This window comes from Amphibalanus amphitrite, unplaced genomic scaffold, assembly GCF_019059575.1.
Source record: "Amphibalanus amphitrite isolate SeventyFive unplaced genomic scaffold, NRLGWU_Aamphi_draft 000468F_arrow, whole genome shotgun sequence".
Lineage (NCBI taxonomy): Eukaryota > Metazoa > Arthropoda > Thecostraca > Balanomorpha > Balanidae > Amphibalanus > Amphibalanus amphitrite.
Genome location: NW_024881962.1, coordinates 253,487 through 275,494, shown reverse-complemented (window position 1 = coordinate 275,494; position 22,008 = coordinate 253,487). Strand labels below are relative to the sequence as shown.

Sequence of the window (22,008 nt, the reverse complement as noted above, 5' to 3'; positions counted from 1 at the left end):
CTGTCATATCTGAACTGTGGAGGATGAGACCCAAAGTCGTTTACCTTTTTAGGCGCTGATGGTCTCGCTATATTTTCCTGTTTGTTTCCAGCAGCAATATCATGCAACAGTCATGTGTGTCGAGGAGACAAAACAGCTCGTCGACGCCTCTAACATAAGGCTTCCTTTTGACTTCTTCTATCGCCTCTTTTCTAACGCCATCTAATTCAGTAGAGCGTTTAAACATCAATTCTAACCCCAACGCACCGAAAATGGACCAACAGCTGACCAGACACGATGAGCCGACGTCAAAATACGGAGCTATCCACCGACCGCGGCGGCGGCGGCGACTCATCCCCTACCGGATACTGGCGGTCGTGCCGCTTTGAGGGCCGCTGACTCACGTCATACGGCTGAATGCCTGAATAGTGGAGCGCCAGAGTAATTGACTTCCGCCTCAGCCAATGGCATTCTCGCACTCACGACAACCGGCGGCTACGGGAGAACAGCCTACATTTTTCACAGCATTGTAGCGGAAGATTCGTACAAGACTCTGCCACTAAAGAGAATGGTGCACGTGCATGGAGTAGAGCTCGAGAACAAGTGCTGATGCGAAGGCATTTCTATGATAGCTACTTTGCAGTTTGTGCATCTAAAATACCAGCGTGATAATCTCTTAGTATTCATGAGCGACATCCGCATACTAATTACTAGCTCATGCTGCCCTAGATGTACCGGTGTTGTTCGGTGTTCACTATCTACGAACTCAATTATGAATAACTTGGTAATTATTCCATGCTGCTGAAAGTAGCATGAAAAGGGGAGCGTGGGTTGAGCATCATACGCATCGATCTAACAGCCACGGGGAGTGAAAATTTTGGATATAGGACCACCACTCGGGTTGAAAGCACTTGATTCACAGCGCATTTAAAAACAACAGGGATGGGAGGGAGAATACTGATGCAGTAAAAATAGCACGACATAAAACCTATCCCTTCCCGTCCCGTGGCCAAGTTGGTAGAGCATTGGACTCCCGGTAGTGAGAGCCCGGGTTCGAGACGCTCCGGCGCTCGATATTTGAGACTCCTGACGGGGATGGTCTGCGTTTGGTGGGAGCAGCCGCAGCTAAAGTCAGTTGAGTGGAACAGGCCGTGTCTGGCTTTGAAGGGCACGCTAAACTTTGGCATCTAAATTCCCCCGTTACCCGGAATTGCACGATCGGACGGTAGGGGCCAGGGTCTACGCAACAAGCTCTGCTTAGCTTGGGCTCCGGCTCTATCCGTCCATTCAAATATTTGAGCTAAATTTATAAAAAAAAACACACACACACAAGAACGAGCAATCAGAGGCACACTTAAACAGAACAGAAGCGATGTTGAAGTTGCGTTTCAAAGTATCTTCTTAAGGAATATTACATCAACAAATCGAATCATATAGGCATAGCAAATCGACAGCGCACACGCTCATTTCCAGTTCAGTCACCATCAACTTGTCGTACGCTATATGCCAAGCGCCAATGAAGCATGAACTGCACTCTTCGCTAAAATAACTTGACGATGTCCTCACCTGTGAGTTGACGAGGTATTTGCACACGTTGAGGGCCGTGCGAATGGGATTCTCCTCCATCCGAATGGTTGAAACGTAAAGGGTTGAGGCGCGGGATACATATTCTTTTTGTTCATTGAGTTCCTGTGAAAAAGTGGTGATGTTATGTTATGATAAAAGAACAATAATTTTGTTGCAAGGTTATACAAAAATACGATGCTAATATTCGACATACACATAGCAGCTTTGAACTTAACAGGGTCATCTGCAACATAAAACTTCATGTTAGTAGAATGACAAGACAGGGAGGAGAGATTCAATTGGTGCAGCCGCTGCGTCAGGTGGTCCTGAGGAGAGACTGAGACGGTTTCATGTTTCCGATACTCTGGTGGCATGCTGTTCAAAATGGTTGAAACAAGAACATAATTTCACTTAAGATAGGTGCAGGTGGGCATAAAAAGTGGCGATACAGACAAGCTGGCTTAATTTATGCATGAAAATAGCTATATTAAAGAACCTTTTTCTGCATGGGAAAACGCCGAGTCTGTTTCCATGTTTTGTTTAATCCCTTGTAAGATATATCTGGCAGCATGGTCCACTAATTAGATCTCTGCTTAAGATGAATGTTTCTTCTGGCACCAAATTTATGGCACTGGCTGTATTAATTGAAACCGACTTCCCGCACAAAACTAATAAAGGGCAATAGTCAACATTCATTCAGAACAAACGACCATTTTCAGTCCTAATTCATCCTCCAATATCAGAAGTTGTTTCACAAATTGGCCATTAAACAGAATAACCAGCTGCCCTAATTTGCCAACATCCAAAATCAGCAAACGAGGATCATTGGTTCGAAGCAGCACTGGCCGTTCAAAAGGTGAAGGTTTCCACTTCACACCAAGCTGGGACAGAAATCATTCCAGCGTAGCTGTCAAAGTCCACATTAGCACCAAAGTTGAAGTGTCATAGCGGTGAAATGACAAACCATCAAGCCATGTTTTCTTGGTAACAGCATAAATGAGCTCGACGCTAATATATGGTAAAAGTTTCATGAGAGGTGATTGACCGACTGTCCCAAGAGGAATCTCATTTGTTGACATGAAATCAATAACGCCTGCTATCGAACACACCCTTTCACATGGGCAATATTGATCATCCTTTATGCAAAGAGCATTGCTTATCAAAGATCCATACGCAAACTTCTCTGAGAACATCATATCGGCTATCGCGCAAGGGGATCCATAAGCATCAGGAACTCGCAAAATTTGAGGAAGCAAACTACATAGTATATCCCCCGCATGTGCTGAGAACAGCTTAGTAACATCACAAAGACCTCCACTGACTATTGCAGCATTACGAAACGGTACGCAGCAATGATTTACATGCTATAAAACCCTACGGATGTCTGGTCGATATTACACCGTCTAATTACACAAACAGCACGAATTATCGAGGCATGTAGTTGGGACGCGACATCTGAGACACCGGGAATTCAGAACAGTCATGGTATGGTATGGTTATCCAGATCTGTCGCTCTTGTGGACATTGTTACATCACCGTATTAACTAAATAAAACACCTTAACACAATCGAACGTAATACGCAATTGTCAATAGAAAGCGCGCGCCGGACGAGTCGGTCTTGAAAACACTTGTGCTGCGGCACAGCATGCAGTCAGGCGTCTACCACTAGCGACATCTATGGTGAAGCTGCGAAAGTGTACGATATGCGGCGACGATGCTGATTCAACATTGACCGCATTACCCCAACTATTATTTTGTCTCTTCAGAGTGTCAAAACACCTTCAAAAGATCATCAAAACTTTTCAGCAAAATGTGACTTCCTCGTCTAAATGGACTTTCTTGAATGGCTGCAATTTGAAGTTTTAATTCCACCGCGCAGGCTAAAATTATGTCTAATCGTCCTACTAGTGACTGTGCTTTTAACGCACAAGAAAGGTTGAGTGGTCTGGATATCCGCAATAAAAAGAGCTAGGATGGTGGGGAAAGATATTTTGAAGTCAGATCGTTACTGACTCTTCTTTATGTCAGTCTTGTCGAAGACACGCGCTACTCTTGTTTTTGCCACTTAATTGACCAACTATACTTCAATCATTTGGTGTGCAAGACCCGCCCAGATCTCCCGGTGAATGCACCACACTGTGGTGAGACAGGGATGGTGGTAGAATATCCCATGCCTTCCTTCTGATGGAGAAGCGGCAGAGCCATAGAACACTGAACAGCGGAGCATGCAGTTATCAGCACAATCAGTGACAGCAAAACTATCAGATTTCCCCTATGCGAAGCGAGCATAAATCAATGATGAACATATTATTGTGAGCTGTTGAAAGTAAGGGGAAATATATGCCCATCATCCCCATAAATATTAATAGTTTTAATCAATAATCAATAGCCAGATAAAACGTTATTTCACCTAAAAAAAAGTCAGGAAGCATGCGCAAACTGACTCGCGTTTATACCATTCAAGCACTCGCCATCGATCAAATTAATAAAGTTCGCCTCGGATTCCCCGCCGCCACGTTGAAGTGTTGGCACCTACCTGGATTGTTTTGTTGAAGGTTTGCTCGTTCTCGGTGCTGGAGAGCACGCCGCCGATGCGGAAGTGACGCGGGTTGTCGGCCGCCAGGACATGCAGCAGAGATAGCAGAAGGAGGGCAGGGGCGGAGGGTATCATGGCCCACCTCGCCTCTGTCACATGACTGGTCTCAAACCCGCCTGCGGCAAACAACCAGACAAGATCAGTGTGTGAAAAAGGCAGACAATGGGGGACTGAGGGACGCTTACCACCAAAGTGGTATGCGTGGTGAAGTAATTATATTCGAATGTCCTTCCATATAATGCCAGTTCATCACCGTAGAAAACCAAAGAGCAGTGATATTTTGCATCGGAAACATTGTCTCAGTGTCAGTGCGTGGCAATGAGAGTCCATTACGTGGCCGCGTCTATTCTCGCCATTTTTCCAAGACCAGACCGGTCGGCCGTAAATGCATGTATACGTGATCGGTGCCGGGAAGCTGTCGTTGACGTCACGTCGGATGCCTCTCTCAGCCATTACTGGGCTCCATTACCGGGCCGGCTGGCGGCTGCGCCGGTCCTCCGCCGACCCTGCGGCCGGGCGTGCCCAGCGGCACCCCGCCTCGCGCGCCGACGTGTCAGGTGCAACGACGGGGCGTCTCGCCGCCGGCGGCGGCCGCTCGAGCACCGCGTGCGCCGGCGGCCCATTTGGCAATGTGCCAGCGCGACGGGCGCCCCTCCCCGGCCGGCCGGCCGCCGCCGTCGGTCGCGCCGGCTCCGACGGCCGTGCAGCTGAGCGGCCGCCGCGCCGGTGCCGACGGCCGACGACCCGACTCGCGCGCCGGTGTCGACGCAGGCGGCCCGCCGGCGAGAAAAGCCCGGCCGATGGCCGCCTCAGGAAGGATTGGAGCGTCGGAGCGAGCCGGGACCGACGGACGGCGCGAGGCGCGAACCCCGCCCAATGACGGACGGGGACGCGCGGGGGCGTTGGGGTGATGCGATCCCGTGTCCGGCGCTGGCAGCACTGGTCGTGGCCTGTCACGTGAAGGAAATGACCTGATGAATGTGCTGCAGCCTGCGCGCCAATGATGTGCTAATGGTGTTCCGGTTGAGGCTACGAGCGTCCTGTCTGCGCGTCATTAGTGTCGTGAGCAACAGCCGTCACTCAGCAAATCGCTGGAGTGAGCTAAAGATCTTAAAACGTGAGTCAGTTGAGCCATTAGAGACTAGTCGCGAAGTGAAACGGGAAATGTTTTGTGCGTTTGTGCATCGAACGTGGTGATAGTTTGCGGCGACACATGCAACAAGTAACTTGTTTCTTACAGAGTTAGTGGTTGATGTAGTTTGATTTGTAAATGCGTGCTAAGACGCCTACTGTTAAATATTTTCCGAGACCAGTAAAAAAGCGCCTTCTACCCTTCAACAGAATGACCCAGTAACGAGTAATGCAGGAAGAGCCTTGTCAGGAGTGACTGTGCCGAAAGCTGTTGGCAGAGGTCAAAAAAACTTATTTTGTGTCGCCTACAAAATTTTTGAACCCCCTTTGTGTCCCCTGCCCCCGGAGGCCGGATAAGTGTTGCCCTAGGGTGGTAAAATTTCAAAAATTCTAGGATTCATTAGGCCGGGTCACTCGGAATTCTACTCGACAGGGCATGTTGTCACTGTTAGTGTGGCCCTAAACCTGGATAATGTATTATTAGTACAGTGTCCCAAAATTTGTTGATTTGGGTGGGAAATACTGAAATTCATTTGCCACTTTCGCCACCAATTTCTAAGAGCAATTAACCACTCTCAGCCAAGAACACCTTGAGTTTGTTACCTCAAAAGGCAGTTGTGTGGAATGTGAATACTTGGTTTATGATCATAGATACTCATGGATAAAAATAAATGCTATTGATCTTTCCTCACTCTTTTTGTATCTAATCTAACCAGCAGTTTCCACCCTCTACCCCTTTTTGGTGGATAATATTCCCCTCTGACACCCCAGCCAAAACTCAATTTTGGGACACTGAATGCATGTGTAACTAATCTTGTGCAGATGCATTTAAGAATTGCTGATATTCTATTTTACATTTTTCCATAATACATTTAGATTTATGTGTTCTATATGGTGAGATTTCACACCTGTTATGGCATAACAAATAATAGGTGCCTATGTATAATACAATATACCTACCATTGCAACATGTTGCAAAAGGTTCCTTTTCTACATCAAGGGCACAAATATTGTTAACCAAAATTCCAATCATTATATTTTTTGCATTAGTATACAATAAGTCCAAATAAAATAGGTGTAGGTGCTAGGTAGGTGGGTTGTATGCTTCGGAGCTTGTCGGTTGGCAGGTTTAAGGTAGGGAAGTTGTAACTTGTAGGTACAGGTAGGTAGAAGGTAGATAGGCTGTAGGCTGGTAAGTAATAGGTGGTAGGGTAGAAAAAAGATTAGGTTAGGCTATGATGTTTTTTTATTTTCATTCAGACTTCTTAAACACTTTACGCAAGATAAAAAAGTAGAAGTTGAAATGAAGGAAAACAATTAAGCCTGACCCAAACTTACATACATACTAACCTACAACCTACCTACAACATACCAACACAAAACAGAAAACCTACCAGCCTACAACCTTCCAGCTTACAACCTACATTCCAACCTACAACATTTTTTTCGGAGTCCTTGGACTGGTATACTTTTACCAGCTAATGAAAATTGAAATTCCTGCTCTTCTAGGGCTGAACAAATTGAAATGCAAAATGAAAGTTGTGTCAATATTACCTAACACTAAAAATACCCATTCATTGACAACTTTGGCAAATGTTTCAAAATCAGGCAAAAAATCCACACAGCCTTGCTTTTGATGCCTACCGGGCTAGCGTTATGTCCAACTTACAAGTACCTAAACCAGCAAAATTAGACAACCCAAGACTCCTTACTTCCGGTGTTATGTCCTGCCTTGCTTGTAACAGAAAAAAAAATCATAACCACAATACAACAACTCAACTTTCATCACGGGGCCAGTCCCTTTCTTGAAGGCATTCAAACTTGTTTGAAAATTGGACAAGCACTGAGCGCTACTCGCGAGAGTCCACACCTGTTTTGCTACGTGTTCATGATCATAGTATACCTCTCGTAGACGTGTGCCGAAAAGGCCCGCTCAAAATATTTGACGCGTTGGCTCCTGGGGCCTACAAAACGCATAGTGAAGGCTCGCTGACGGCTGGAGCGTTGGCTCCCCGTTGTCCCCTCGTGTCACCAGCATCCGATTGGTCCACTCCGTCCCGTTCAATGTTATTCTCGTCGCGGATTGGCTGGTTAGTCTGTTCGCTAGCAGTGTACGGAAACGCCGTCAACAAGTGCGATGCAGTGTGTTCACCATTTTCGTGACTTTGTCACCAAATGTCTCTGGTGCCTGTCAGCTTCTGTCGCCTACAATGTAAACGAGTAGGAAGTTTTTTTGACCTCTGGCTGTTGGTGTTCCACCTCACCATGTGCTGAGTGAAGTGGGTGCCTAACATGACGTGGCAATGTCAACACAGCTTTCATCAACACTCGTCCAGCCCAAATAATGTTAGAGCCTGTAAGACCGGGCCGCCTCATTTGCTTTAGCCGTCCAACAGCATGCATACAACTCAGCACGGCGGACACGGTGGAAATGTTCACGTCAAAATCGTGAACCTACCTGATAAATTCACAAGGTCCCAACGTCTTATTTATTTTATTTCTGGAAATTTTGTCTGAATGAATGAATGAGTGATTGTGGGCTCGGGCTCGGGTGCCCCGCTGTAGTGCGTGTTGCGAGTTCCATTAGATTAACATGACAATCCAGGGCTTCTTCACCTTGCAATAAGCTAAATACATAACGGTCTTACAGGTGGGAGTGAAATTCATTTACTTAATTACGCCGGGCAGAAAACGCAAATTCGAGCGACAACTTTGGCACTAAACTTCTGTTTTGGATGAAAAGCCACCAGAACCAGAAGTTAAGCCGACTCAGCACCATCAATGCTATAAACAATTCAAAGATAAACAGAACAGTCGGTAAAACGCCTTTTAAAAGATGGTAGCGGGCAGAATATATAGCAGTCAAAAAATAGTAAAGAAGTAGGTAAAGTGCACCGGTGGCTATGCAAGAAATCGAGTATATTTTTGCAGAGATCATTGCTTAAGTCAGACAATGGCGCACACATAGTGATTACTGAGTAAATGACATATACATATCTATGACAGATATATGACCATTAGGTAGCAAGCAAATATACGTATGTACAATTTCATCACCAATGGAGTTAGTCTTTGGCATTTTTCGCAACTCGATTTGCATGAAAAGCGCAGTGTTTGTGCTTATGTATTTGGGATTCCTCCTAAACGCTCCTGATAATTGTTCTGAGTCCGTATAGCAATGTTACAGATAGGTTGGCGGCTCCAAAGAGGCTCACAAACAAAAATCATTTCACATATCTACAAAGCCTCGGATTCACCACACCCAATACCCATCACGGGTTTGTCATTTTACAACAATGCTACTCACCACGGTCATAGATACTACCTATTACTCACAGTCCACCGTCCACCATCCACCGACCACCGCCTAACCCCCCATCCCCTCACAACCTAGCGTCCACCGTCCACTGTACATAATCCCCCGCCCCTCACAACCCACCATCCACCATCCACCGACCACCGCCCAACCCCTCCCCTCACAACTTTACGTCCACCATCCACTGTAATCCCCCGCCCCTCACAACCCACCGTCCACAATCCACCGATCAACGCCAAACCCATCCCCTCACAACCTAGCGTCCACCGTCCACTGTAATCCCCCGCCCCTCACAACCCACCATCCACCATCCACCGACCACCGCCCAACCCCTCCCCTCACAACTTTACGTCCACCATCCACTGTAATCCCCAGCCCCTCACAACCCACCGTCCACAATCCACCGATCACCGCCAAACCCATCCCCTCACAATCTAGCGTCCACCGTCCACTGTAATCCCCCGCCCCTCACAACCCACCATCCACCATCCACCGACCACCGCCCAACCCCTCCCCTCACAACTTTACGTCCACCATCCACTGTAATCCCCCGCCCCTCACAACCCACCGTCCACAATCCACCGATCACCGCCAAACCCATCCCCTCACAACCTAGCGTCCACCGTCCACTGTAATCCCCCGCCCCTCACAACCCACCGTCCACCATCCACCGACCATCGCGAAACCCCTCCCCTCACCACCTAACGTCCACCGTCCACCACCCAAAGTCCATCATCCACCATCCACCGACCGGCGTCCACCATACATCGTCCACCGCCCACCATCCACCATCTAGCATCAAACATCCACCATCCACCGTCATTCCACCGCAGCCGTCACCGCCACCCGCCGCGCGGCGGCAACACAGACAGTTCGAGAACGGATAGTTAATCAAAATAGATCTCCTGAGGGATCGGTAACATTCAGGAGGCTCTCACTCGTGACACGGACGTACCAGATCGTCCGCCTCCCCAGGAGCTACAGGGTCCGCGAGAGGGAGGGGCGTCTCCGCGAGCGGGAGAGGGCGTCTCAGCGGGGTAGGGGGCGTGGCCAGTCAGCTGACCGTGACGTCTTTGATGGATGATCTCCACATCTATTTGGAGATCGCTAGTTCACTGCCGCGCTCGACGAAAAAAAAAAACTGGGATCGGAGCACAAAAATGGACTGCTCGGAGCTCGGACTAGCTGGTGCAGCTCGGTGTCCGACTGTGAAGGCTTTTATAAATCGGAGCATTATGCAAATTGAGAGAAGTCGGGACAGCCCGGCGCAGGGATGCTATGGCCTGAAAAGACTTGTGCGACGAGCGCCGGGTAAGTGACGAGGAACTAGCAGACTTCTGAATGTGTGTAAGAGTGAGAAGATGGAGTTTTATAGTGACTGCTCCCCTGACAACCAGCACGAGTTGAGAATATTACTCTTTGGATATTAGGTGAAGAGTTTTGGGCTCTTCGTATGACCTAAGCGAGTCGTCGCTGAACGACTGAGAATGCCGAAGATTTGGGAAAACAATCTTGGAGGCAGAAGAAAACCTGGTGTCTCCGTGGGGATATTTATCAGTGGTGACAACAAGCGAGGTACTAGAATGTTGGGTAGGGTAGGCGACAGAGCATACAAATAAATTATTTGTCGAGGTAAAATTAATGAGCAATGAGAGATGCTGACATCTTTAGTGACGCTGAGATTGTAAGCATAACTGCTAAGTGCTAACATCTTTTCAACGATACTAAAGTACAGAAAGTAAACTGCGGATGTGTATGATTTAAACCCTTGCATAGAAACCAGGGAAATCACAACAGAACGTAACTGAGGCATGCCAATGTTTGCAATTGAGGTTACGTGAAGTGGTGGGGCGTAGCAACATTTGATAGTGCGTTTACATCAAGCATTTACATGATGGTGGTGCCAAACGTTTATGCAGTTAAATATTTCGGGAATATCAATGTTCCGAACAACCACCTTTGAAAGTGCACTTCCATCAATCGTAGGTATTTGTTCTTACATGACAGTTGTGTCAAACGTTCATGTATTTCGGAAACTAAGTCATGCTATGAAGGTGTGGCGTATGTAAACCTCTTAGCAACCACGTAACCTACAGAGGGATAACGGTCAGAAATTCTGAGAACTTGAAAACCTAAATTATATTTCCAATAAAATCATGTTCATCTACATAACATTTTGGCGGCCTGTTAGGAGCACACGGCGACCTTCCAGACACATGTTTCCACTCGTTAGACATGCCCCCACATCCTACTGGCCTTCTGTTCCTTGTTATCGGACAACGCTAGCTATCCTCTCGGCTCCCTTCCAGCCGTCTGTCACATTCCCGGTCACAGTGCTTCGCCTCAGGCTGGCAGCTGTCTCGTGAACGTTTGGAGACCTCCGTTCACTCGGCACTCTTCACCGTCTGGGGCCTCCATCATGACGTAATGTAACGTTTCGCTAGTGTTTGGTAACTATGAACCTATGCATGTTTCGTAACAATGTCTATGAACTTTATCAGATATCGGCCGGACATTGCCCGCTCTCGGGTCTCATTTCTGAAACTGGCAACCCTGACTTACATCATACATAAATACATGAGACAGAACCGTTTTCCATTGATGAAATGGCTCAAGCTTTGCACCTACGGCTCTATGCCTCCGACTAAAATGACTTCAGTATTCACAGCTCCATTGGAAAGAGGTAGTCATTGATATGCGACTGTTCAGAGTCATCGAAGGACTAAAGAGACAGATCAATTAAAACCATTTCCACCGTTTCCAGTCCAACAAATGAATGTCGCTTTGGATTCAATATCGCGGAAAGATTCTCCCGAACGAACTCCGAGCTTTGTGCTCGCTAATTTCTTTGTCTGAATTGAAGGCTATCGATTAATGACGGCTTGGCTGATAAAAGCAAGCGAAATCTGGGAATTCGTACAAAAGAAAAAGATAGCTATCAATTGATATTGCAAAAAAAATATAGACAATCACCGTTTACGAATATATCCCAACGGATAACATAAGCTTACTCGTACCTAAATGAAACTACAGTTTACGAGTTAAAGGGACTATCCCACCTTCTAAAATGTTGTTAAAACCAGTTAAATTGTGCCCGACTTTATAGATTGGATGACCAGGAACACGGTTCTGGCATTTATTTTTCATTAAACATCTTAGGCTTCCCATATTCCAAACACAAACTTTCAAATATGTGACGTCACAGCCCAAAATTACCTCCTTCCCCAGGCCACATTACTGTCATAAAGCTGATTCTTTTTACTCTGTAGGCACCACAACAAAGTTCAGTCCAAGTTTTAAGCGATTTTTCAACGAACAAACCCATTTAAATCAGAATGACTAAACGAGGTGACGTCACACTAACGGTCGCTCCATGTTGAAGATAGGGCCTTGTACAAGGCCCATTTTCAAATGAAGGGAACGAATTTCTTCAACACCAAGAGGCCGCGGGGGTTGCAACCTAGATATATAGTGGTTTCTGAACCTCGCCGCAAACTTGGCTATCTCAACTCAAACCCCATGTTAAAGGTGGGATAGTCCCTTTAAAATACATAAATCAAATAGTTAGTTTGAAATAAACAAATAGCCATTGTCATATAAAGTAACAAGCATAAAATAGCCATTTAACCCGCGCCCCGTTGGGCTCTGCCGAGCAACGCGCCCTGTTGAGGGGGGGCATTTTGCCCCCCCCCCCCCTCCTAAGATCTCGAGAACCACGCAACCTAGCAACACAAGACAAGCGGCAAACGGTGTTGGATAGCCCTATCAGGGAACTACCTTGTGACCCAATTTTATTGACCTAGGTCAAACCGATGACGTCACAGGTCAGGTCAAAGGTCCAATTTTCACCGTTTACAGGCATTTCAAGAAATGAGTTGTAAAATCGAATAAAATGCATTTCATTGAAAATCATCGATGGGGAAATGTTCTTCAAACACATATTTTGCTATTTGAGGTCACTGATACCAGGTCAGGTCACAGAGGTCAGGTCACTGGGGGGTCACAATATGAAAGTGTCGTGTGATATATGTTTTATGGTCCATTTACATGATAAATGCGATTATGTGGGTCAGGCAGCCTTTGGGGCCAGCTTAGGTCACGTTTTGGTCAAGGTCAGGTCAAGGTCAGGTCAAGGTCAGGTCAAGGTCAGGTCAAATTAGGTCAAATTTCAAAGTTGATATTTTTGCATAAAATGGGTATCAAATCGATGCAGCTCGTCACGGGGAGTTCAATGGTGGTCTTTGTTTTGCCGTGCGAGGTCTAGAATCGCTAAAAATTGAGTTAAAAAAATTGACGTCATCATTTTGAACAGTTTTTTCGCTATAACATGGCTAAAAAACGAGATATCGATCTGAAATTTGATATGTATATAGAAGAGCGCAGGGAATATCACACATATTCCGGGTTTTTTTTCGAAATTCGGAAAAGAAATTTGGATTTTTTTTAGTTTTTCTTTAAAAAAAATCAATTTTTTGATTTTTTTGGGTCAAAAACCCAAAATTTTGAAAATCCGAGATAGCAGTTTTGTAGCGCCGCTTTTTGTCTACTACACCATATAAAGAACTTTGAAATTGCTTGATAACTGTATATTTGGTGAACGTTTCAAGATTGCATGTTTGTTGCTCATTTTTGCTCGAACATGACCTCAGTTTGACCTCAATAACTCCTGACCTAAGGTGACCTAAGACTTGAAAGTTGGCGTGAAGGTGTCAAATTGATGCCCGGAAAGGTACTGAAAATTTGCCGGCGCTGCGCGCCGCCGTTTTCTTGTTATGCAGGAAAAACCACAGGAGGGCCAAAATGCCCCCCCCCCCAACGGGGCGAGGGTTAAAATGACAAGCGATACCGGATTCCTTTCATAAATGACTGCAAGTTCAGCAATAGAAGTTTGAACCCGCGTCTGACTCCAACCCACTTCAGTAAACCATAATAGGTAACGACAATCGTTCTGTGTCTCCCCGAAGTGTCGGACGGCGCCGAAGTGGCGACACCTGCGCCCCAGCGGGGGAGGTGCGGCACCGGCGCCGCACGGCCCCTGGCCCGCTGTTGGCATGGGCTGAGAGAAGACAGCTGGCTGGCGATGGGGAATGCCCACAGCGATCGGAGACAGCGCCGCCGATGGAAAATGGATAGGTCCGAGATCGAGCGCATAGGTCCGAGCGCATCGAGAAAGGTGGGTGAGGGTGGAGAATTAATATCACATTCACACAATGAGAGCTTTCCAAACACGACGGCAAATGTACAGCCCTCTGCAGACTGCGTGGTAGGTATTCTGTTTTCGCCAAAACCGATAATAACTCAAAGGCTATGTTATCAGCAGGGGCGGATCCAGGAAAACTCCAAGGGGAGGGTCATGAATCGAAGTGGTGCCCCTACCTATACCCAAAATTAAAAACTCAACGGATTTCGTCCACTTCATTTTGGTGGTGCCCCCATTTTCAGTTTTTTTTTCTTTTTAATTTTTATTTTTAGTCAGTATCTTAACTTTTGCCACAACCACATTTACCAATTGTAAGCAAGTATATATGAATGTGCTATGTGTATATATGTTGTGGACGCTGAGTAGTGAGTACTTACCAGGAACGTTATCAGGTAAGCGAATCGTTGTCAGTCCGACGAACTTGACCCTGGCGTCTAAAGGGTCTGTCCTTGACACTTCAGGCTTGTCAGGGGCACCAAAGTCCTTCCAGGGACACCACAAACCTGTCAGGGGCACCTACGGCCTTGTAGGGGCGCCACAGGCCCGCCAGGAAGCAGGGGCACCACAGGTCTAGCAAGTATACACGACAGGCCTGTCAGGGGCACAACGGGCCTGTTGGGCCCATGAGCACCCCTAGGGGCAGGGGCACCACAGTCCTTCCAGGGGCACCGCAGGCCTGTGAGGGGCACCAGCGGCCTAGCAGGGGCACCAGTCAACACAGGCCTGCCAGGGGCACCACAGACCTGCCAGGGGCACCAGAGGCCTGCCAGGAGCACCACCGACCTTGCAGGGGTAACTTGGGCCTGTCAGGGGCACCACGGGCCTGCCAGGGGCGCCACAGACCTGCCAGGGGCACCACAGACCTGCCAGGGGCACCAGAGGTCTGCCAGGGGCACCACCGGCCTCGCAGGGGCACCTTGGGCCTGTCAGGGGCACCACGGGCCTGCCGAGGGGCACTTCAGACTTTTCAGGGGCACCAGTCCTCTTAGGGCGCAGGGGTACCAGCGGCCTAGCAAGGGCACCAGAGGCCTGCCAGGGGCACCACAGGCCTAACAAGGGCACCACGGGCCTGTCAGGGGCACCTCAGGGTTGTCAGGGCCCAGGGACACCACAGTCCTTCCAAGGGCACCGCAAGCCTGTCAGGGGCACCAGAGGCCTGCCAGGGGCACCACAGGCCTGCCAGGGGCACCACAGGCCTAGCAAGGCACCACTGGCCTGTCATGGCCGGGCACCTCAGGCTTGTCAGGGCCCAGGGGCACCACAGTCCTTCCAGGGGCATTACAAGCCTGTCAGGGGCACCAGAGGCCTAGCAAGGGCACCACAGGCCTACCATGGACACCACAGGCCTGCCAGGGGCACCACCGGCCTTGCAGGGGCGCCTCAGGCCTGTCAGGGGCACCACGTCCCTGCCGGGGACACTTCAGGCTTGTCAGGGGCGTTACAGTCCTGTCAGGGCCCAGGGGCACCAGGCCCGTGGTGTCCCTGCTAGGCCTGTGGTGCCCCTGGTGGTCCTGTGGTGCCCCTGTCAGGACTGTGATACCCCTGATAGGCCGGTGGTGCCCCTGGCAGGTCTTTGGGCCCCCGGGCCTCAAGGGGGGGCCATGACCCATGTGACCCCCCCCTTGGATCCGCCCCTGGTTATCAGTCGGTCGGAACTCACTGCAAATAGATGCGCCATGCTCCACTCCTTCGTTTGGGTCTATCACGGAACAAAGTATACGCCTGGTGTAGCAACAAAATGCAAAAGTTCGTTTTGGGGGCGGATATAAACTTTAGTGTGTTGTTGCCAAACTAGATGGAAAATGCACCAAAATAAGCCCAATCTAAGGTGCGGAGTCTCGTGCGTCTTGCTGTTACGATGTCCGAGTGACCGTTAGCATAGTATTTGCGTTATTCTCGGTTTTGTCGAAAAAAGAATACCTACCACGCAGTTTGCAGAGGGCTGCACTAACGTGAAAATTTGGAAGTGTTTGTGTGTGAGTCGGAAGTGTGTGTGAGCTTAAGACGGAGAAAATGAGCTGAGGAAGCCAATGAGAGACATTCAAAGTTGGAGTCCTTATAGTTAATTACATTCTCTCATGCCCCCATTTTCATTGTGCAGTTTCAGTATGACAGTAACAGGCGAAGTGTCCGAGACTGAGGCCGACATAAGGACGGCGATGAGCTGTTGGGAGGCGGCAGTTCATTAGTGTGGACTGCGGTGATATCAAGGCATTTTTGTTGTTTCTGAGCAATATTCTCGGAAGCCGCTGGACAAACGAAAAACACAAGTGCGGGTATTTAAAAAACGGATGGATCATGCACGAAATTAAATGGACTATGGAGGTCCGATTCAGTAACAACTATATTCTTTAAAAAAAAAAGGTTAGGGGCTTAGGCGGTAGCAAACTGACTCCCAACTACTATTCATAAGTCACTTGAGTTGCACTTTCCTAGCATACGCCACTCCAGCAAAACTATAAAACTTAGCTAGATAACTCCAAAACAAGCGAATATGGCACCAAAGCGATGCAGATGATTTGGCTGTAGCAGAGTTCTGTCACGGTAGGCGGTAGGCGGCAGTATTTTGACGTCGGGTTTAGGTTTACCGCTGGCTGTTTGCTTACTGTCACGGACATAACATCGATCAAGACTGTCATGTCGGCACGTAGGCATGCGAAGTTATTTACGGGACACGGCAACGGGCTACTGCACCTAAAGGTACGATCACGCAGCACATATCGGCATCACGGAGCAAAAAAAAAAAGACAGCACATCACGTTCAGGCTGTGCCTTCAGGACATACAGAGGACACATTGCTGGGAATTTCGGAGGGAAAACCTTTAAATCTGCAACAGGGTTACGAAACAGCCAGCAAAAGAAGCATGAATTTATAAAACAAAGCAACTTCCATAACATAACCAGATAGACGGAGGCATGAACGATAACAAGGGCATGACGTTTCTTTCTAAAATAGCACCGCGGAACCGCTTTCCAGCCTTGACCGGACCAGATGAATCGGTGGATAATTTAATTGAAAATGAGCGTATCGCAATTTTCCTCCCCTTATATCCAACGTGCATCAATAAATCAGTCAATTATATGCGTCTTTAAAGACGAGACGAGACAAATACATATAGCAGAGCACAGGGGACAAAAAAGACAAGACATCGCATGCTGCACGCAACGAAACAAAATTGTTGCGCACAAACCTATGACACTATGCGCCAGAGGCGGATCTAGCTAAGAGTTTTTTTTTTGGAGGGGGGGGGGGCAAACCATAACAATTTATCGATTCTTTCCATGCATCGTCCATAGGCGTAATGTTAAAATTATGCCGTTGGGGGGGGGGGCAAATGCCCATTTTGCCCCCCTGGATCCGCCACTGCTATGCGCAGACTAAAAACACACAAAAAAAGAATATACGCGCAAAAGCCTCAGCAGGTGACGGGGCATACATATATGCAACGATTTCTAGTATGCGAGAGCAAAGTACACTTGCTGGCATATCGGACAATGATTTAACCCGGCACCGCCTGGGCTATTTCCGTACCCACGACAGCCTGGGGGGGTCGGATCCGACCCCCCCCCCCCCCTGTTATCTCGAGAACCAATGGTCGTATCGAGCTCCGCGAGGCGGCGTTCGAAAGGTCTCTACGAGACCTTCCCAAAGCACTCTTAAGATTTTAAGATTCAGGTCAACTTTCGGGTCAAGGTCAGGTCAAAGGTCAAATTCAGGGGTTTTGCATGAATCGGCTTACGGACAGCGGAATCGATAGCTGCTGCTCGAAACTCACCAAAAATGACCTCAAAGGCCTAGTGAAGGTACCATGTGCGTATAGGGGTCATACTAGGTACAGGTCAAGGCCAGGTCAGGTCACGAAAGGTCACGGTTTTCACTTTCTGCTACATGGGCGTGCGACACATGTTTTATGGCTTATTTTTCACGCCGAATCCGATGGTAATGGTTATATGTGACCCCAAGTCACTGTGCTGGTGGTAAGTGTGCATTGAAAGCATAAAAAATCGTTTATACTATACATAACTAAACGAGGGGTAAGAAAAAGGTCAATTTTTCAACTTTTTATTTTTGACATAAAAATGCACTTTTCTAGACGAGCTTTGTCCCAGAAATCTAGTGGTGCCATTTGTTTTCACATGCCATGTTCAGAAGTGCCTCTAATTCACGAAAATGCTTATGACGTCACCATGCCCTATGCATGTTGGAGCTATTTTTTACAATTTGGGGGTCAAAAATCAAGATAGAAAGTTGAAATTTGGGGCATGTAATGTTCTAATGGAGCTCTACAACATATATTCCGGTTTTTGAAATTTCCAAAATTTTGGATTTTATTAGCTATTTTCCAAAAAATATAGTTTTTTGAATTTTTAGGGGTGAAAAACGCATTTTATGGAAAATCCGAGATAGCCATTTTGAAGAACTCGTTGAGCTGCGTCTTTTGGTGTCCTTAATTTGCAATTTGCTTCAAACCCTGATTTTTGGCGATTTTTTAAACATTTACCACTTTTTGACTAAAAACGCCATGTAGTTACATCACTAAAATCGATATATCTCAGAAATTTTTGGAAATATTTTCTTAAAAATTGCACAGAAGACGTCAAATTGATGGGGGAGAAGGTATGCCAAGTTTCAAGTAGATAGCGAAAGTGGTTCATGAGTTATTCAAGAAAAACGGAGGGAGGGTCGGATCCGACCCCCCCCAGGCGGTCGCGGGTTAATTTTTGAATTTTGATTAATTAGCAACCGCTAGTCCACCAATTAGCATTTACCGTACCATTTCTCTGGCAACAGCGTAATCCCAATCCCCACTGAGCAGCATGGCACTTATTCCCAACAAAGTTTTCAGCACCAACAATTGGTAGCAGCAGTATTTCCTGACAGGTAATTTTGAAGGCTGTCGAGACTCGAGTGTCGGGTGCTATAAAGACAAATGTCTCGAAACAAGAAATATTATTGTCATGGATTATTCTTGGACAATGCACAAGGTACGGAAAACGTATTTCTCCACAAATGGTCTTTTACTTTCCACGATGAAGAAAAAGCGCATGCAAAAAAAAAATAGGCCTCGAATCACTCACGTAACTTCTCACGTTCAATAAATTAGCTATTGGGCATTGGCCATGGAATAACTCGAGGAAAAGAAACAGTGATTCGTCTGCTAGGAAATCCATACATGGGCCATACAAAAGTACAGAAAAGCGGCATTTATTTTTATTAGAAATAATCAACTATTTTATTTTCACATGCGGTATGATCTGTGACCTATGACAAGATCAAAGGTAGGTTAGGTATGTTGACTTAAGCGTGGGCATGCAAAAAACAAAGAAGGAAGAAAACTGTACAAAAACTACATGCTAAGATAAATCATGCGTGCCGTTCTGATAACAAACCTAAAAACAAACCTAAAAACGGCGTTGGAGCAAATTGATACATGGTTGGTCACAAAAAAAAAACAATTGAATTTATCAAAATCCTTATACAAGCAAAGGCAAATACGCAACGCCCCCATTTCAGTACCCTGTATTTGGCTACGGATGAAGAAGGCTGTTTAACATAAGATCCTCTCATGTTTCTATGCTTAGGTATATTTTTTATCCTTTTACTATTCGAAAGGTGTAAAACCAATTTCGTCCGGCTCCAAAACTTGGACCGTTTCATACCCTTGGTATTAATATGCTCGCTCGAGTTTTTATCCATGTATTTCGCAACTTGGAAGAGTACCACTTAACTGCAAATATTTCACATAATATATACGCACTAATGCGTGTGTTACAAATTGGGACACAATGAGTCCTATTGGTTAAAAATATTGCCAAGAATTTAATGCACCTAAACGAATTAAAACAAGCTTCTCCACGAGGGACGTTGAGCTGAGAGTGGGAAACATGTGAATGCAACAACAAATTTTATCGAACATTCTTTGTCAGCTACACACTGGTGTAAGTTTAAATAAGTCAAAAATGGGTATAGGCTACAGTCCATAATTCACCAATAGGAGATATCGCATGAGCCAGCAGAACTACCTCGGCGTCCCCCGTGACCCTACACGTGACCCGAATGACCCCAATATACCGTATGGTCCCGACAGAGCTCAGTGAACCACCGTCACCCCGCGTGACCTCTACTAACCCCGCGGCCCGCGCCCACGACGGGCACTGAGGGGTGCCTGTGCGGGTGTCCAGAAATGACTGAGAAAACCCACGTTGCTTAAGGTAAAATAGCGCGGAGACTCTAATGTAAGTTTATCATTTCACACCTATTCACACCTATTGAAAAAAAAAACAATCACTTTTGAAGCCTTTCGGAACTGTTTAATCGGTGGCAGTGCATTTTAGGCGGAGCGTTTATGATCACTGGCGGATCCATGAAGGCGGTTTTGGACATGCGGGGGCGTATCCCCCCCCAAAAAAAAACTCTAATTTTAAAAGCTCATCGGATTTCGACTCCTTACGCACTACTGAGCAGGGTGAAACAATCTTTTAGTTAAAGCTGTTAGCTTTTCGTTTTATCTTCGATAAACCGTAAATTTTCGTCGATTTCGGGCGCAGCGGGGAAGGGAGAATTTGCCCCAAATGCTCCTCCCTGGATCCAACAATGTTTGTGACTTTTGCATTTATTTGTTATATTGATACGGTCTGGGAATATCGGAACATCTAAACATCATCATTTAAAACATCTCGATATTTCCGTCCATTTACACTTGAGATCTATGCCAGTTTCATTGATTGATTTGAATTTCACGACGTGGTAGCAAATGCAGAGTTGAAAAAAGACGGTCATCTCCAAACGTCTTAACTGAATTGATTCCCCATGAAAGTGTTGTGTGTCATTTGTTTCGTTGTCTCATGGCCCAAGCTCACAACACCCATGACTTCTGTTACGATCCTTTCAATTGATATTGGAAGATTACAAGAACCGATTGATAGATCGCGGAGATTAATGACGTGTAACAGCCTAAGTGAATAAATCAAGGGTTCGGCGTGGGCGTCTGTCGGTTGTCGTTTGACTTGAAAAGGGACGAATTATCGGACATACGACGCCTCAAGAATATAAAATACTGTATGCAGCTTGTTATAAATATGTTTACGGTTTTGATGAAGTATTTACAGATGTCAGTGTTTCCTGCGAGGAACTAACCGTGAAGCGGGATCGTTTTAATTAAGTGTTACAGAAATTATGGAAACTACTTTTTTAGAGCTTCCAAAGCGAAGCGGCATCAGGCTTCTGTGGTCATGACAAGAGTGACGTGGATAATTCATAGTAAAATGAAGAAATGAAAATGAATCAGAATAGTGAAAATCCGTCTTTTGAATGTTTGAATGTAGATGAAGCGCAATGCTTTTAAAATCAAACTCTTCAAACGTTCGTAGCATTTGATGTTTTTCTGCATAACAATGAGTGAGTCTGCGGCACAGCTGGAATCACTTGCCAGCCGCTCGGCCGAGCCGTGCTATTTTCGACACCACTCGAGCTCGGCACATAGACATCTCCGATTTCAACACTATCACCATTACCGCAATTTGCCCGGAGCGGTGGCCGCTGGCGGCATCGGGTACTCACCGGAGTACAAAATCCATAGTGTCACCGAGCACCGGCACCGACGCCCGGCACACAAACGCACAGCGACCTGAGCCGACGGTCAACTCGCCGAGGGCGACCGGCCCACTGGCGGCCGCTAGTGCGCCAGCCTCCCGCCAGAGGCGCCACCGGCGCCGATCGATCTCGCCGGCCCGGCCAGCTGGAAAACAAGCCAGACGTAAGCGAAACGAACCCCAGCACACCGGACTCGCACACGCGGCCAGATTCAATTGCCGCCAATGGCCCTTGAGTGGGTGGTGACTGACAGCGAGAGAGACGTGACAGCCCGCTCTCTGGCGGCTGTCCGCTGCCCGGTGCCGGCCCGTTTCCGGGTAGTCTCTGCTCGGTGCTCTCGCCGGCCACCGAACGGGTCACAAGTGTCGTCGGTGGCCGCCCAGGCGGCTGTTGCACCCAAGACGGGTGGCGGGGGCGTCGCTCGACACCCCGGTGTGTCACGCGGCACCCTGTTGAGTCCCTGAGTGACCCCGCCGCGATGGGAGGGACGGTCCCAGTGATTAGATTGGCGGCGCGGCTCAGTTCGTTACGACGCTATGGGACCGACGCGGTGGTGAGAACGTAGTAGACTGGGAATGAGCCGCGGAGCTGGACATTCGGACGTGTCGTTCTGGCAAACAGACGT

General features: G+C 47.3%; 1 protein-coding gene across 6 annotated transcripts in view; it reads right to left on the bottom strand.

Annotated features, from left to right (window-relative positions):
* Window positions 1-22,008, bottom strand: part of LOC122392087 (glutamate [NMDA] receptor subunit 1-like) — a 99,792-nt gene that overhangs the window by 63,724 nt on the left and 14,060 nt on the right. For all 6 annotated transcript variants that reach the window (XM_043386594.1, XM_043386590.1, XM_043386592.1 and 3 more), the window contains exons 3-5: window positions 21,351-21,528; window positions 4,083-4,258; window positions 1,546-1,668 (exon numbers count right to left, since the gene is read on the bottom strand). In XM_043386594.1, the coding sequence (XP_043242529.1) occupies window positions 1,546-1,668; window positions 4,083-4,217 (258 nt within the window). In that variant the 5' untranslated portion in view covers window positions 4,218-4,258; window positions 21,351-21,528. The remainder of the gene's footprint in view (window positions 1-1,545; window positions 1,669-4,082; window positions 4,259-21,350; window positions 21,529-22,008) is intronic.